The 15,492-nt window shown below is 46.2% G+C and overlaps 1 protein-coding gene across 1 annotated transcript in view; it reads left to right on the forward strand.

Moving 5' to 3' along the window:
• The first annotated feature begins 10,980 nt into the window (after positions 1-10,980).
• GMPR (guanosine monophosphate reductase) overlaps positions 10,981-15,492 on the forward strand; it is a 43,720-nt gene continuing 39,208 nt past the window's right edge. Inside the window, exon 1 of the mRNA XM_027040343.2 lies at positions 10,981-11,149. Within this exon, the coding sequence (XP_026896144.1) occupies positions 11,063-11,149 (87 nt within the window). The 5' untranslated portion in view covers positions 10,981-11,062. The remainder of the gene's footprint in view (positions 11,150-15,492) is intronic.

Consider the following 15,492-nt stretch of genomic DNA (forward strand, 5'->3'; position numbering starts at 1 on the left):
GTGGGTACCTGTCGTACGAATACACGCACATGAACTTTGGAACAGTGACTGCTTTGGAGCAAGAGGAAGAGGAAGGGCAAGTGGGGTGCACAGTGGAGTCCATTTTTCACTTCTTTTAAAAAAATAACTTTCCAGGGGCACCTGGGTGGCTCAGTCTGTTGAGCGTCCGACTTCAGCTCAGGTCATGATTTCACAATCCGTGAGTTCGAGCCCCACGTCAGACTCTGTGCTGACAGCTCGGAGCCTGGAGCCTGCTTCGGATTCTGTGTCTCCCTCCCTCTCTGCCCCTCCCCTGCTCATGCTCTGTCTCTCTCTGTCTCAAAAATAAATAAAAACATTAAAAAGAAAATAAAAATAAATAAAAAAATAAAAAATAACTTTCCGAAACAGAGGTGGCAAAATGCTAAGATTTGTTAAAGTAAAATAATTAAGAACAGATTTATCCACAGGTCGGGTGAAATCGCCACCTCCGTGCAGATGTAATGTAATAAGGTGCATGTAGTAAGGTGATACTCACGGTGCCGTCCGGCAGAGAAACACAGTCAATCCTCAATTATTCACAGATTCTGTATTTACAGCATGTGTTTATAACTCCTAGATCAATACTCGCTGCAGTTCTTGGTTGTCTGGGGACGTGCAGAGAGGCAAAAAATTTGCTTTGCCCAACTCACAAGTTCCCGGCTGAGGCTGAACAAGGTGATGTTTCGCCTTCTTGTTTCAGCTCTCAAACGGTGAGCAAGTGTCTTTTTTGCGGTCTACTTAACGCCACATTTTCGACATTTTTATGCTCTTTCTTGGTAATGTGGTTGTGTAAAATGGCTTCAAGCATAATGCTGAGCACCGTCGAGTGTCTGTAAGCGTGACGGGGCTGCAATGTGTCTTGTGGAGCAAATATGTGCGTTTCCGTAAGTTTCTTTTGGGCATGAGATCCAGTGCCGTTGCTTGTGAGTCCAATGGTGATGCATCAGCACTAGATATTAAACGAGGCATTTTTAAACAGAAGCACGAATAAAGCAAGGCTATGTATCGATTTGCTCATAAAAATGTGGTGGCCACAGAGGTCTTTGAGAAGCGAACTCTGTATTTCCTCTGGGGGTAGCAGGTCAGTGTTTGGAAATTCGGGGTCTGAGGTGACTTTAGAGAACATGACTATCGTAAATAATGAGAAGTGACTACCGAGAAGTCCTAATTTGGAAGTGATGGTGGCCGGTGCCCGGAGAGTTCTTGCACAGGACTTGTAATTGATAGGACGCAATTAGGGTAGTACTTGGTTTCCTAACACAGGATCTAAATTGGGCATAGTAGAAAAGGAGAAGGATAATGCAGAGATGGGGCTTCATGGCTAACATATTATTCTGAGCCAATACTTTAACAATAGCCCCAGAATAAACCTGGCTGTGCGTTGGCACCCCATTTGACTTTTTAAAAAAAATCTATAGATTACAGAGGAAAGAAAAAAGAAATAGTGGAATAGCATTTTAAAGAAATATTAAGATACACAATAGCAAACATCTGCCGTCCACAGGGACTTGAGATCAGCGATGAGTTCAAACTGGAAACCAGTGAAAGGAATCTGTCCTCTATTTCTTAAAATTGTCTAGTTCAGCAATTCTGAGTAAGAACACGGGTGCTGGTCCCTGGTGGGTGTTCAGTAAATACCAGTAATGTGAAAATGCTACTGTCTAGCCCTTTTTTCCTTTTGCTACTTTGATCTTGTTTTAATAAGACATTTCTGGGGGCTCCTGGGTGGCTCAGTCAGTTAAGCGTCTGACTTCGGCTCAGGTCATGATCTCGCGGTCTGTGAGTTCGAGCTCCGCATCAGGCTCTGTGCTGACAGCTCAGAGCCTGGAACCTGCTTCCAATTCTGTGTCTCCCTTTCTCTCTGCACCTCTCCCACTCACGCTCTGTCTCTTTCTCTCAAAAATAAATAAACATTAAGAAAATTAAAAAAAAAAACTATAAAGCATTTCCGCACCCGGGCAGCTATATGGATACTGGTTAGGATTTGGGTCTCTGGGAGCAGATATATCTTTGCCTTCATCTTGAAGCCAATTAAATAATTGATCCACATGCCTCAATTTCTACATTTGTAAACTTAATGCATAAGATTGTTTGCAGATTGAATGACGTAAAATACGACAAATACTTACTTAGGATGCCTAGAGCATAGTAATTATTCAACAAAAGCTAGCTAGTATTATCGTAAGTTTTTACAACTGTCACGGGCTTTCAAATTCAAGAATATGACATCTGGGGGCACCTGGGTGGCTCAGCTGGTTAAGTGGCTGACTCTGGCTCAGGTCATGATCTCACCGGTTGGTGGGTTCGAGGCCCGGGTCGGGCTCTTTGCTGCTAGCCTGGAGCCTGCTTCAGATTCTGTGTCTCCCTCTCTCTCTCTGCCCCTCCCCCACTTGTACTCTGTCTCTCTCAAAAATAAATAAACAGTAAAAAAATTAAAGGAATGTGACATCTGGCCTGTATACAGCAGCTGTTCACACTTAAAGAACTTTATAGACAATAACTCTGCTTTAAAAAAATAACTTTGCACTCACTTGCTTTGATATGTTCAAACAGGCTAACTAGAACAGTCAGCAGGCTCAAGGTTGGTCAAAGAACTTCCTGAAGGAATAGAAGAAATGACTTCCTTTTTGTTTCTTTCCTTCTTTCCTTTTTCCTTTCAAGGAAAATGCACTTAAATGTCACCTTTATTAGCCGTATTTTGGTAATCCGATACCTTTCCTGAACTACTAATGTTTTTCTTCTCTGTATAGTGTTGATTCTCTCATTTCAAGCACACATTAAAGCTCTTCATAGTTTCTTTGTTTTTTGTTTTTTTTTTTAGTTTATTTATTTATTTAGAGAGAGAGAGACAGAATTCCAAGCAGGCTCTGCACTGACAATGTGGAGCCTGATGTGGGGCTTGATCTCACCAACCGTGAGATCATGACCTGAGCCGAAATCAAGAGTTGGACGCTTAATCGCCTGAGTCACCCAGGCGCCCCTATATTTTCTTACCTAGAGAATTTGTGCAGAGCTGAAAGTAAAAACCCACAACACTTCCTGCCTTTTGTGAAGGCCTAAACACATGGAGGAGATTGTGTTGGGTGTCCCCAGGGTAGGCGGGGGGCAGGGGGGGGGGGAGGAGTGGGAGAGAAAGTCAGCATGTTACGGAGAACATGGGTGAGGCAGAAAAGGGCACTATTCTTCTGGATTCGGGAAAGAAGTGTGGGTTTTCTGCAAACCTGTCCCTTCCCTATCCAGCAGCTGGGAGATGTGGCACAGAGAGCAAGGAGGAAGCCCCTGGCATAGGTTCCTAGTCTCAGCAAAATGCCTTTGCCCACAAGGAGCAAAGAAGCATCAGAGCCACAGGACCATAGGGACCTTGGGAACTGAGACAATGGGACCACTAGTGTGGTCAATGACGGATGCAGAGTCAGCTTCCATCCTTTGTCGCTGCAAGACCCACACACCTGATGTAGGGGAGGCCCCGGTGACAAGTGGAAACAAAACCCTGCCTTCATCTCAGCAAGACAGGAAGCTAGAAACCAAGTCCAAGTTATCTGAAAGAAAGTAAAGAGGAACAGATTTCTGGCACACGGAGTTTGTGGTCTGAGATTTACAAGGACCGCACACCCAAAGGAGGGCCGGGACGGCCTCCTACATGGCTCTGGAAGCAGAGAGAAACTGTCACCTGTAGGCATGTGGCTGTATTTATCTGAAAATATAATTATTTTGGCATGTTACCAAATATTTCAAGGTATTTGACTTTGTTAGAAAAAAAAAAAAAGGGGACTTCAGGGGTGCCCAGGTGGCTCCATTGGTTGACTGTCTGACTTCGGCTCGGGTCATGATCTCATGGTTCGTGAGTTTGAGCCCCACATTGGGCTCTGTGCTGACAGCTGTCAGCCTGGAGCCTGCTTTGGATTCTGTGTCTTCCTCTCTCTCTGTCCCTCCTCCGCTCCTGCTCTGTCTCTGTCTCTCAAAAATAAATAAACATTAAAAAAAAAAGGCGTCTTCAGAGGTAGAAATTATGGCAATATCAAGAAAGGCAAAGTCAAAGTAATCTTTCAGTTTCAGATAACATTGCCTAGGCTGGAAACAAAATTTAGTTAAGAAATGGAGACCTTACCTCAGAGAAAAATGTGCAAGAAAACATTTCCAATAAACTGGCCGAACGCCATGTTAACATGTAAAGGCAAACTCTTCAGGGGATTTTAATTTGCAGATTATTTTCTTCCCTTCTCTGTGATGGTCAACACTGAAGGTTTTTTTTGTTTTCTTTTTTTAATTTTCTTTTTTATGTTTACATAAAATTTACATCCAAATTAGTTAGTATATGGTGCAACATGGTTTCAGGATTTTTTTTTCTTTTCTTTTTTTTAATTTTAGTTTTTATTTTTTTAAATTTACATGCAAATTAGTTAACACTGACGATTTTAATCAAAAGAAATGAGATCAATAGGGCACCTGGGTGGCTTCGTCGGCTAAGCGTCCAACTCTTGATTTTGGCTCAGGTCATGATCTCATGGTCGGTGAGATTGTGCCCCATGCTGGGCTCTGTGCTGACAGGGTGGAGCCTGCTTGGGATTCTATCTCTCCCTCTCTCTCTGCCCCTCTCTCCCATTCATGTACAAACACCCTTTCTCTCTTTCTCAAAATAAATAAATAAACTTAAAAAAAAAAAAAAGAAATGAGATCACCAGGATGATGATTATACCAGACTAATTTTGACTCATTGTAATAATAACAACCTTTAGAATAATACAATGATAAGTTTTAATTTCTAGTATTATCTTAAAGGTAGAATCATATCCTACAGACAAATCCCCTTGTTGTGGTGTTGTATCTAGTAGTCTAAATGCTGTTGTGATGCCATTGGCTTGTCTAATTAAATAAGTTAAATAAGCACTCACACACGTGTACATGCAAATCTCCGTGCCCCCAAAAGACAAGCAAATTAAATTTATATTTAGTTTCTCTGTACAAAGCGAGGCACTGTTCTCAGCATATATTATCAATCAGGGGCCGAGAACTTACATGACTATGAATGTGCCAGGAAGGTTGAGTTAATTGTCATCAGAGCCATTAGAGACCCTCTGCCCCATCTAAGGAGACAACATTGGTGACCTCCAGCAGACGGTGTTTTTCTGAGGGGATGATGACCCAATTAGGACAGGCCTCCCAATTTCTAAAAGCGAGCTAGTCATTCAGATTTTCAGTGTAAAAATTCTCAGTGTTTAGCTGTTGGCAGCTAGTTCAAAAATGTTGGGGTGTCTGGGTGGCTCGGTTGGTTAGGCGTCCGACTCTTAGTTTTGACTCAGGTCATGATCTCACAGTTCATGAGTTTGAGCCCGGCGTCGGGCTTTGCACTGACCGTGTGGAGCCTGCTTGGGATTCTCTCTCTCCCTCCCTCTCTGTCCCTCCCACGTTCATGCTCTCAAAATAAATAAATAAACATTTTTTGAAAACGTTAAAAAGTTCTCTGTTCGTTGGCCAAACCAAGCGTACCTTCCGTGGGCTGTCAGCTGCGGCCTCTGCTATGAATTACATTATATTAATGTTAATGACAATTCACAAGGTTTAGATAGCCATGTGCTTCAAGTGTGTGTGTGTGTGTGTGTGTGTGTGTGTGTGTGTGTGTGTGTGTAGGGGGGAAGTCTGTAGTGTGTTGAAGGGTCAAGAAATAGAGGGAAGAAGACAGAAGCTGTGGTTTTGCTTTTATACCCTAAGACCTTCAGAATTTATATTCAGCCCTGCTCTATGTCTGCTTAGCCCTTAATCAAAGCCCCCCTGAGAAGCCCAGCACATAGATGGTATCTGGAACGCAAGGTTGGATGGGACCCCATGCCTGGCCCCTGTGGAGTGTGGATCAGTGTTCGATACCAATCTGCAAAGCTCTTCATAAGGTGCGCAGTCCCCCAGAATCTCAGCTCCAGAAACTTCTGATACTGTCATGGAGGTATGTCATCCTCCTCCAGAAATCTCTTTCCTGGGAAATCAGAAGAACCTTTTATCAGTACTTCATGACTGGTGTTACATGTCTGGGGCTAGGGTGAAGCAAACGAGGCATCCAGGGTTCAAAATGTAAGAGGACTGGTAGGATATTCTTTGGCCACAGAAAGGAATGGAATAGGGTGTGTGCTACCATGTAGACGACCCTGGAAAATATGTTAAGTGAAAGAAGCCAATGGCAAAGACCATATAGTATATATTCCATTCATATGAAATGTTCAGAATAGGAAAATCCAGAGAGACAGAAAGTTAATGGGTGGCTGCCTGAAATTATGGGGGTGGGGGCAAAGTGCGTAAATGGGCAGTGGCCGCGAGTGGGTGTTGCATTTCTTTTTGGGGTGATGCGAAAGTTCTGAAACGTATCGTGGTGATCGAAGCACAGCCCTGAATAGACTAAAAAGGACTGACGTGTGCACTTTAGAAAAGTGAATTGTCTGGTGTGTGAGCTCTATCTCAATAAGGCCTTTATAAAAATAATAAACAAGCAATAGAGACACAGATCCCACTCTTGGGAAGACGCAGTTTTGGGGCCGGAAAAGGAAAATTTAAGGATGCATCGTTCCTTGTGTGATCCTGAGAGAGGCCCCCCTCAGCGCCTGGCTTGTCTGGACCTCCTGTGGTCCTGAGCAGTTATCTTAATTCTGAGTTCAGATTCAAATTGAACTAGTGTTTCTCCAAGCAGCTACCATTTCTCCACCTCTGGGTTCTACTTCATTTTTCTTTTTCCTGCAAACGTGCAGTCACTGATTCACTCTCCAGAGGATCACACACTTTATGCCAGATCTCAGCTATGCAATACAAATAAGATGTTTGACCTTGGGAAACCTAGAATCTGGGCGGGTAGTGGGGAGGGGCTCTTAGCCTTTTTCTTGTGACAAGAGATACCTTTGGAGGACTTCTCGGATTCTTTTCTTTAATCGTGCAAAAACAATCGAATACGGTCTCTTAGTACAAAATTTTTCAAAAAAAAAAAAAAAGAAACAGAAAATTTCTTAAAAAGCTAACTAAAATTGCAAACCTGAGAATAATATATATACTTTTTATTGTGTGTGAGAGAGAAAGCAAGCACGTGGGAGGGGCAAAGAGAAAGGGAGAAAGAGAATCCCATGCAGGCTCTTTACTGTCATCTACCCTGACATGGGACTTGAACCCACTAACTGTGAGATCATGAGCTGAGCCGAAATCCAGAGTAGGACACTTAACCAACTGAGCCATCGAGGCGCCCCCTGAGAGTAATATTTTTAAGTGCATCACATAAAACACACAAGATTGCCAAGGAAACTAATTATATTGCAATACAGGTATTAAATACAAACAAACTGGGCTGTAGTATTTGTGAGAAGTAATGAAGATGATTCATTTTCAGAAATACCAAGTAAAAGCTGTGCTGTCTAGTTAACAGTAGGTTTAAAACCTATTGGAACCCCCGCCCAACAATGGGGTCCCAAACCCTTAGACACTTCGCTTCCTGATTCTTCTTCCCCTCTCCGTTTTGCACGCAGGCTTATTTTCAGGGGCTTTGCAACCAGCATGCGCCAAAGAACAAACGGAGGAGGGACTGAAAGTCTCTGTGTCACCTCAGGGAATGTACGTTTGTTTCAATCAGACTACCTTTTGCCTTACATAGGCATAAGCGACATCTGGGTAAGGCTGTAACCACTGTAGTACTCAGCCAATGAGGAACCAGGGGAGGGACTTACCTCTATAGTATTCAGCCAATGAGGAACCAGGGGAGGGACTTGCCTGCTAGGAGATACACTGTCTGCTGTAACTGCCCCCAGTGTGCCTGTCCATCAGACACCTGCTCTTGCAAGAATGTTGATTAAAGCCTGGCTTCGCTGTGCTCTGAATCTTGGCATCCTTCCTCTGATTGGGTGGATGAGCTTACTTCTAACAGTATTTTACATACTCCTTTAGTAATGCATTAAATGACAAGATCTGATGGCATATTTAATAGCTACCATACGTTTGAAGTAGAGAGGAGGGGTCTCAATGATTATAAAGAGGGATGAAAAGATCTGTGACATGATGAGAGAGTCATAGGTGGTGTTAGTAAACTATTGTCCGTTGCCCACATTCACAATTGTAGGCAATGCTAAATTTCAATGAGAAGTTAGTGACAATACAGACATAACTTTTTTCCCACTCAAGTTCTCAGATCCCTTGAACTTAGAGACCTCTTGGGGTTTTAGACCCAAGGTGAAGAACCTCTGGGGGGTAGTGGGGACACTCTGTGACATGTTGTGACAATGTAGCCTGGGGGAAGCATGGCAGTGAAGAGTCAGCTTTGGGTTTGAGTGCTGATTTACCCCAGCTAACTTTACAATCTGCGCTTTTGTAGCCTCAGCACCCTCACCTGTAAAGAGGAGATAGTGATAGCGACCATCTCCTAGTGTCATCGAGTGGAAGAACTAAAAAATAACACACGTAGAACACTTGGTACAATGTCTGGCCTGGGGAACAACCGGTGTTATATATGAGTTATTTGCATCCCTGTGGGCAGATCTCAGAAATAGCCATTCAGGTATTTTGACTTCAAACAAACAAACAAACAAACAAACAAACAAAACCATTGAATTTAGCCAAAGCGCAAATTTAAAAACTTGTTTCTTTGTTGAGTTTATATAGTCTACTTAAAAATGTTATTCTACATCTACCAAATGGTAACAATCACCTTTAAAAGTCTTTGAATATCTATTACTCAGTCCATTTACAAGTTTAAGTACTTTCATTTATTATACTTTTTTTTTTAAAGATTTTATTTTTAAGTAATCTCTACACACCACGTGGGGCTTGAACTCACAATCCCGAGATTAAGAGTCACATGCTCTTCCGACTGAGCCAGTCAGGCATCCCCCCCCCCTTACTTTGGTTTTTGATTAGAAACTCATAATCAGATTAGGCTCTTTTTATTATTTTATTATTTTTAAGCTTATTTATTTATTTTGAGAGACAGAGAGAGAGAATGAGAGAGAGAGAGAGAGAGAGAGAGAGAGAATGAGTGGGGGAGGGGCAGAGTCAAGGGGAGAGAATTCCAAGCAGGCTCCATGCTGACACAGCACAGAGCCCGACTCAGGGCTTGAACTCACAAACTGTGAGATCATGACCTGAGAGTCGAATGCTTAACTGACTGAGTCACCCAGGAGCCTCCAGATTAGGTTCTTAGATTAGGTTCCTCTTTACTATTTTGGAATAAGTAGCACATCTGCCTGGCTCCCAGCGGTTTGACAAGGGCCATAAAAATTTCACTGACCCAACTAATTATGGTAACTTTCATTCTCTCCCTGATAACTTTCATTTCCTTCCCTGAAACTTTAAGAACCTCCCATGGGGCGAGGACAGTGAGAGCAAGGAGAGTGAGAGCAAGTGGGATGGGCAAAGGCCTTTGTAATTTGCAGACATTTGTGCTAAATGAAGGCTGTGATGTATCTTTCCGGTGAGCCATACCGAATATGAGTTCACTGAGAACAGCCAGAGGCTGCGGTCATCTGCAAGAAAGTGAAAGACGATTCCTGCCTTTAGCAACGTACTTAGAGGCTAGAAAGTAGAAGGCACATAATGTAACATGCGACCCTTATTAGTTATTGTTTACTGAGCAACTAGGGGACATACATTTCTTTTTGCCTGTGTAAGCACACTTTATTTTTTTTTAAGTTTTTATTTTGATTCCAGTTAGTTAACAGTGTTATATTAGCTTCAGGCGATTCAATAATTCAGGGTGCATAAATTGTGTGTGTGTGTGTGTGTGTGTGTGTGTGTGCCTGTGCGTGCAAATACACACACACACACCCCTTTAGTCTCACAAAAGCCTGGGAGATGACATTAAGCCTTTTTCTTCTTTCTCTTTTCACCTATTAAAAAACTGAGGTTTAAAAAAGTAAAGAGACTCCCCGGAAGTTCACCCAGCTAGCAAGCAGTGGGAGTCAGCTTTTGAACCCCCACAGAGCAAAGCCTCAGGGCAAAAGCAGCCTCAGTTAAGGTCGCAGTAAGTTCTAACGACCCAGCAATTTATATTTAACTTTAAGGCCACCATGGGCAAGTCATTTCCTTAATGTGATCCTCATTTGCCTTATCTGCAAAGTGGTTCCCTCTTAAGTGGGTTGTTCTGAATGACTCAGAAGGTGCAGGCCTAGCATTTAAGCACATCCTTAATGTATAATAAAGGCTCCCGGCAGTCAAGTCAACAAGTGAGTTAAAAATAAACTGACATGACAGGCAACCCTCAGAGGGGAGTCAGGTCCCTCAAAGTCCAGGATCTGCACTGACTAGACACTTCACCGCTTTTATTCTAACAAACATACCCCTGACATCCAAAGGGGATACAAAAAATGGCCTCATCCCCGGGGTCGCCAAATAGATTTACCTGCCCACAATCTTCTCCTTAATTCTATCCAACTTCCCCAGGATTTATTCTTTTGGCATGCCAGAGGTCTGACTCAGCACTTGATGGGCACACAGGGCTTGAAATTAGAGAGAGAAGCAAAACCTCCCAGGAGCGGCCTTTTCCCTCAAGGGAGGCAGGCACAGGCCAAGTCTCCTCCCTATGGGGGGTGGGGGGAGGGGAGACCTCGGTGACCCACGTGACGACGCGCATTCCCCCGGCCACCCCGACCGACCCCAGCCAGTTCGGTCACCGCAACCAACAAGTCTGTAAGCGGGAGCGAGGAAGGTTTGTTAAAAATGTCACGCTGGCCAACTTGTGAGCCACAGGTCTGTCCCTACCCCGCCATCCCCCTCCCCCCCCACCCCACTGCCCAGAGCGGGAGCTGGGCGGGCCCAGGGAGCGCGCGGCTGGGTGGAGCGCGACTGCCGCTTCGCGGGGCCTTAAGGGCGCAAGGCGCGCGCCCCTTGGTCTGCTAGCGGCCACACGCGGGAAGCCCCGCCCCCTCCCGCCCACCGCCCCGCCCCTCCTTTCGCCCCGCCCACAGCCCATGCCCCGCCTCCCGCCCCGCCCCCGCACCCCGGGCCGCCCCCCCGCCGCCCGGCGCCCGAGCTGCAGGAAGGAGCTGCCAGCTCCAGCCGGGCTTGCCTCAGCGCGCGGATCTGCACCATGCCCCGCATAGATGCAGATCTGAAGCTGGACTTTAAGGATGTCCTGCTCCGACCCAAGCGAAGCAGCCTCAGGAGCCGAGCCGAGGTGGGCCCCTTCGAGAGCCGCAGTGAGGGTGGGATTTGTTTTCCGCGTAGCTGGGGTGGGGGAGGACGGTGGGAGGAGGAGGGATGTGCTTAACCCAGCCGGCTTTTCCGTGTGTCTCTTGGTGGATGGGAGGCTGGCCCCCTTGGCCCTCCCCATCTGCTGAGAGAGGGGAAAGCCGGCTGGTTCCCCGCCGGGACTTGAGGTGTCTTTAAGGGACCCAGCTCCGGCGTAAAATTCTAAATACGTCCGGCTGAGTGGGCTGGGGGAAGTACACAGTAGGCTAGACCACAGAGGAACAAAGATCAAGTGGCCAGCCGATTTAGAAAGAATGGGAGGGTGGCTGGAGGGGTGCACGTAGGGCAGAAATGACAAGAGTGGAGCCCAAGTGTAAAGGAGAGGACGACAGCGACGAAGAGCTTTGTGATTTTGGCATTGTCTCTGAGTGCGGAGAACCGACTGCCGCGTTAGTATCAGCTCCGGCAATGGAATTTTTTAAAAAAACGCCTGAAAAACGGGCAGATTCCAGAGCGGCAAAAGTTCAGGGTTTACTTTCCACGTTTCAGTGACCTTGCTGGGAGTGAGGCTGGGGACGCGTGCCTGGCGCCACTCTACTTACTGGACAGCTGTAGGGAGGCAGAAAACACCCCAGCACAGGTGCGAGGGTGAGAGGCAGATTGGACCCCCTGGGCAGTTTGGCTGGTTCTGTGTCCATGAGATCGAAGACTGGCTATGGCCCCGAGTGAGAGGGAAGGTGCTGCCCTGGCTGGGGCTGAGGAAGGTCACAGCCTGAAGGATAAACTAGTTGCACGGAAGGAGTCCCCCCGGGGAGGGTGTGCTGGTGACCGTGGCTTTGCCTGGCTTCTGAGAGCTGGAGAAGGAGGTGAGGAAGTGACTCCGTGTGGAGGTGGGGTCCGCAGGAGTAAACAGGAGGAGGCCAAGCCAGCACACTCTTCCAAAGGCTCCGCTCCACGAGACCATAAATAAATCCTCTTGCAAGAACTCTGCTGCCCGCCTGTGCCTGTGCCCGGGCCCAACCGCAGCGCCTGGGGTTGCCAGCCGAGGGCTTGTTTGGATTAAAGACATGTCCTGTTTTAGCCGGTGACCAGAACAAGACACCTCAAGCAGGAGGGTTGGCAGCCGGACCCAGAGACCCGGAGAGGGTGGGTCTGGACAGGACTGCAGGAGGCCGGGAATGGTTAGCCCTTATCACCCTAGATGGGACCACCCTCTTCCTGTCCTTCCTCGTGTCCTTAAAGGTGCTAAAAGAGTGGCCGACTTTTGAAAGAAAAACAAATGGTTTGGGTGATAGGTGGCCACTGCCTAAGGCCAGAACAAAACAGGAGGTGGGGCTTCTGGGCAGACAGATAAAGTGGTGGCCTCAACATTCTTTCAGTATTTGTTCAGAATCCACTTAGGAGAGAGAAACTTATTAAGCCAAATGGGTGTTTAAAACAAGGATATATTGTATGTATTTTCTGAGCCAGAAAGGATCTGGAGAAGGTAGAACATGTAGAATTTAGGTAATAGAATGAATTACTCTTTTCCAGAGAATAGTATGATGTCCTGCATCATTTGGTTTCATACTTTGAGCCGATTGAAACTGTTAATGTCCCAGCTTCCAATGGCACCTTGCAATCTACGTGGCCACATTGCAGTGAGAACTCTGTGCCCTTGGGAAATGTTTTCACAGTTCCATTTCTGTGGGAGTTTGCCAGCTCTGGTAATGGAAACCTAAGTTAACTGGATTGCCTTTCCAGTTGGTTCCCCTAATAGCGTAGGTGCCTGGCTGATTGTGTCCCACAATCTGCCTGCTTTAGTTGATGTTGAGGGATCTAGTTAGCCCTAGATCTAAGCAGGCTTCCAATCCCCTCTCAGTGTTTTCTCAGTTTGCTTGTGGATGCCTGAAATGTCTTACAGGGAGTTAAAAACTTTTCGTTGTGCCATCAGGTATAAGCCTAAAATGTGTGCCCCCCTGCATGCAAATTGAAAACAAATTTGAAAGTGGTAAATGACAGTCTTTGAGCCTAACCAGAGAGCAGAGCTGAGTGGAGCCAGGAGAGAAAACATACCCTGTAAGAGCAGAGTCTGGCTCTGGGAAGGGAGTTTCGACTCTTGACAAGATTTATCACAGCGACGGTTTTTTGCTAAGAGCCAGGCCTGGTGTTGGATATCAGCCAGTGAGCAGAAAATGGAGAGAGAGGCAGAATGATCACCCACTTAGATGTTCTAGTATTCCGGCAAGGGCATTTCTGCAAATGTAAACATAAAATGCAGTTGAGGTCAGCTCCCATCGGCAAAGGGTCCAGGTGGAGGTGGCCCAGGTGGCCTTCCTGTGATTGTGCCAGACGGGCAGTCGTCTCTCAGCTGTCCACTCTTTGCATTTACACACATCTTCACAAGCCCCTGGTACAGGAGAATAAAGTCCCACAGGGCTCCTTGGGGACGGTTGGGTAATCCATTCAAAGGAAGTCACGTGTAAGCACAAACTTTGGCTTTATCTGATGCGCTGGGGACATCCAGACATTCCTTGACTCCCAAGCAGTTCTTCCTGAGGACCCATTTCTGGCTCTGATGTCCCACCTGAGCCCTTAGGCTAGGGTAAGATTTAAAAAAAAAAGAACAAAAAACAAATTTACCAACACAGCTATAGCTTTGGAAGTCAGGCCATGAGGAAATTTGCAGTAGAGAATTGGCCACTTGTCCTAAGACAGAGAAGACACGACACAATGAGAAGAATTCAGTCTTCTTTTAAAACTCTCTAGTGATTTTTTTCACCAGGGGTCCAGGGAGAGGCAGATCGGCTCCAGAAAGGTCTGGTCAACCCTCAGGGGTCCACTGCACGTTGGCCCACAGGGGATCAGAGCACGGCAGTGGAGAGGATATTTGGCTGGGAGCAAGCTGACCTGAATTTTAGCTCAGGCTGTGCACTACTTTGTCTTCAGTACCTTGGTGCTATGTTAGTTTCACAGGGCAGCTGTAACAAAGTACCAGAAAATGAGGTGGCTTACACAATAGAAATGTATTGTCTCCTGCTCCAGGAGGCGAGGAGCCGCAGATCAGAATGTCCATGGGCTGGATCCTTCTGAGTGCTGGGAAGGAGAGTCTGTGACATTTCTCTCTCCTATTTTTCTGGTTGTTTACACACAATCTTGGGTGTTCCTTGGCTCATAGATGCATAGTTCCTATCTTTGCCTTCATCTTTACATGATGTTCTCCCTCTCTGTGTGTGTCTGTGTCCAAATTTTCCCATTTTGAGAACACCAGTCATGTTGGGATGGGGACCCTGTTGTGCTGACCTCATCTTACCTTGATTGTCGGCGAAGACCTTATTACGGATCTTTTATCGTTTCGGGAGACACAGCTCAAACCATAGCAGCCTCTATGAAATTAGAGGGTGTGAGTAGAATTGTTCTTAATGGATGCTTCAGAATCACCTAAGGAGACACTCCAAAATACACATACTGTCTCCAGCACAAAGGTTCTCAGTAAGTTTGGAGCGGCTTGAGCATATGTGTTTTGGAAATCCTCCTGTGCTGATTCTCGTGTGCACACAGACGCTGGGCTAACCGCTGGGGTCTTTTCCATTTGGAGAACCCCGTGGCTGTCTGGTAACGTACAGCCGCCCGAGCTTCTCGAAATCCTGGCAGCTGGTGGCGAAGCCTGCAAGGGACAGAACTCATCCACAGAGCTGGGCTGGGGCTCACCAAGCATTGCCCTGAGAAAAGCTGGGGGCCAAGCTACAATACCATTCTTACTTCTTGGTCAGACGTTAATTTATTCCACACTTTTGAAGCCACTCTCTAGAACTATAAAGATAAGGGGGGGGGGGTGCCTGGGTGGCTCCGTCGGTTAAGCATCTGACCTCAGCTCAGGTCATGATCTTATGGTCCGTGGGTTCAAGCCCCAATCAGGTCACGTGGGTTCAAGCCCCACATCGGACTCTGTACTGACAGCTCAGAGCCTGGAGCCTGCTTCGGATTCTGTGTCTCTCTCTCTGCCCCTTCCCCGCTCGCACTCTGTCTCTCTGTCTCTCAAAAATGAAAAAACGTTAAAAAAAAAAAAAAGATAAGAGGGATTGTCCCTGTAGACTTACCATTTATAGGTGAGACGGGTAATGGATCCTTTATTTAATAAGAGCATTGCTTAAACAGTGCCACCTATAGATCTAGGCAAAAGGGGCCCTGCCCCACACCCCACCTCTGCTCCCTTATACCCTCCTCACTGGACAGGGCCAGAGGGCCATGCCTTTTCATGAAGGCCGTGTTCCAGGGACTCAGAGTCCTGGATTTCCTTGCCCAGATGACTGCAGGCTAATTCCAAGGCTTGCAAGGAAGGGCCCCTTC

The sequence above is a fragment of the Acinonyx jubatus genome, chromosome B2 (assembly GCF_027475565.1).
Source record: "Acinonyx jubatus isolate Ajub_Pintada_27869175 chromosome B2, VMU_Ajub_asm_v1.0, whole genome shotgun sequence".
Taxonomy (NCBI): domain Eukaryota; kingdom Metazoa; phylum Chordata; class Mammalia; order Carnivora; family Felidae; genus Acinonyx; species Acinonyx jubatus.